The sequence below is a fragment of the Pundamilia nyererei genome, unplaced genomic scaffold (genome assembly GCF_000239375.1).
Source record: "Pundamilia nyererei isolate P.nyererei 1_Seehausen unplaced genomic scaffold, PunNye1.0 scaffold00052, whole genome shotgun sequence".
Taxonomy (NCBI): domain Eukaryota; kingdom Metazoa; phylum Chordata; class Actinopteri; order Cichliformes; family Cichlidae; genus Pundamilia; species Pundamilia nyererei.
In genome coordinates, this window is record NW_005187453.1 from 3,384,445 (window position 1) to 3,385,916 (window position 1,472).

Here is a 1,472-nt window from a genome sequence, read left to right on the forward strand (position 1 = left end):
GTGCTTTAGTCTGAGGCAGTGAGTTATGGGCTCCATTAGTAAAACTGGATTTGAAGCAATGAGACAAATTTCCCTCTGAAACAGTTCTGTTGGTGTTCTGCAACAGTAACCTCGGGGTAAAACACAAACTTTGCAAAGTACAAAACTGAAATAAGTCTTTTCACCTTTAAATCAATGTGTGTATCCCTGATGCTGATCTCCATGGGCAGCACCTGGGAGGCCGAGTCGTCCTCCAGGAAAAGGGAAAGGTTGCGGAGCGAGGACATCATGAAGCTCGCCGTGTAATCGTGAAGCTGCAGCTGGAGGAAGCCGTTACGTTCAGCCAACGGGGAGTGGGCGGCGGCCCAGGGCCCGCTTTCCAGCCGAGCCCGGACCGCCGGACCGTGAAGGCCCTGGATGGATGAAGAGCTGGTCTCGCCGCCAGCTGGGAAGGAAGACATATAAGCTGTTAACATCAACGCCACATTTGTGAAGCTTGGAGATAAGACAAGTCAGCTTAAACACACCCGACATTAAAATCCACCCAACATGAAATAAGGCTGGTGTGTCTTTTGAAAGTGCCCAGGAATCTGACAAGAAGAACATTTCACTTCTTGTCTAATTCAAGATTTGGACCGTTTTAATCTCTCTGTGTAATCAGGTCAAACCATCAGCTGATATTAGCTGACTGCAAACTTTTATCTCGAGATGGTTTTGAACCTACTATGAACACTGGTCGCAAATTTATGTCAGAGAAAAGAAAAAAAAAAGATGGTGCCAAAATCTCTCTTTTTTCCTTTTTCATTCCCTTTTCTCAACATCAGTGTAGAGTCACTTTATTAGGTACACCTTGCTAGTACTTGGTTCGACCCGCTTTTGGCTTCAGAAACAACTTAACTCTTCGTGGCACAGATTCAACGAGGTGCAGGAAACATTCCTCTGAGATTTTGGTTCATACTGACATGACAGCATCAAACAGCTGCTGCAGATTTATCCAGTGGATGGAAGAAGGAGATATCTGAGTAAAGGACACTCATTTTCATGCTCAAGAAACCAGTTTAAAATGAGTTTTGTGACATTGCATGTTATCCTGCTGCAAGCAGTCATCAAACAGTCGGTACAATATGGGCAGACATAGTCGGCAACAATACTCAGGAAGGCTGTGGTGTTTAAATGATGCTCGGTTGATACTATGGGGTCCAAAGTGCACCAGAAAAACCCACTATTATCCCAAACAATTACTCTACCCGCAGCTGTTTGAACTGCTGATACAAGGCAGGATGGATCCATGCTTTCTTGCTGTTTAAGCTAATTCTCATCCTACCATCCGAATGCTGGGGCTGAAAAATCAAGAAGCATCAGACTCTTTGGGTGCTACCATTCACGTGGATGTCACTTACCACCCACCAAAACACTGCAGCAGACCAAGCACACCATGTCACACTACCAAAAACTGCTCAGGAACCACTAAAAGAATGTCACAAAGAGCTTTG

At 45.0% G+C, this 1,472-nt stretch overlaps 1 protein-coding gene across 1 annotated transcript in view; it reads right to left on the bottom strand.

The window, feature by feature from the left end:
- The window catches only part of bltp3b (bridge-like lipid transfer protein family member 3B), a 31,610-nt gene that overhangs the window by 3,802 nt on the left and 26,336 nt on the right, over positions 1-1,472 (bottom strand). Inside the window, exon 21 of the mRNA XM_013910914.1 lies at positions 165-424. Within this exon, the coding sequence (XP_013766368.1) occupies positions 165-424 (260 nt within the window). The remainder of the gene's footprint in view (positions 1-164; positions 425-1,472) is intronic.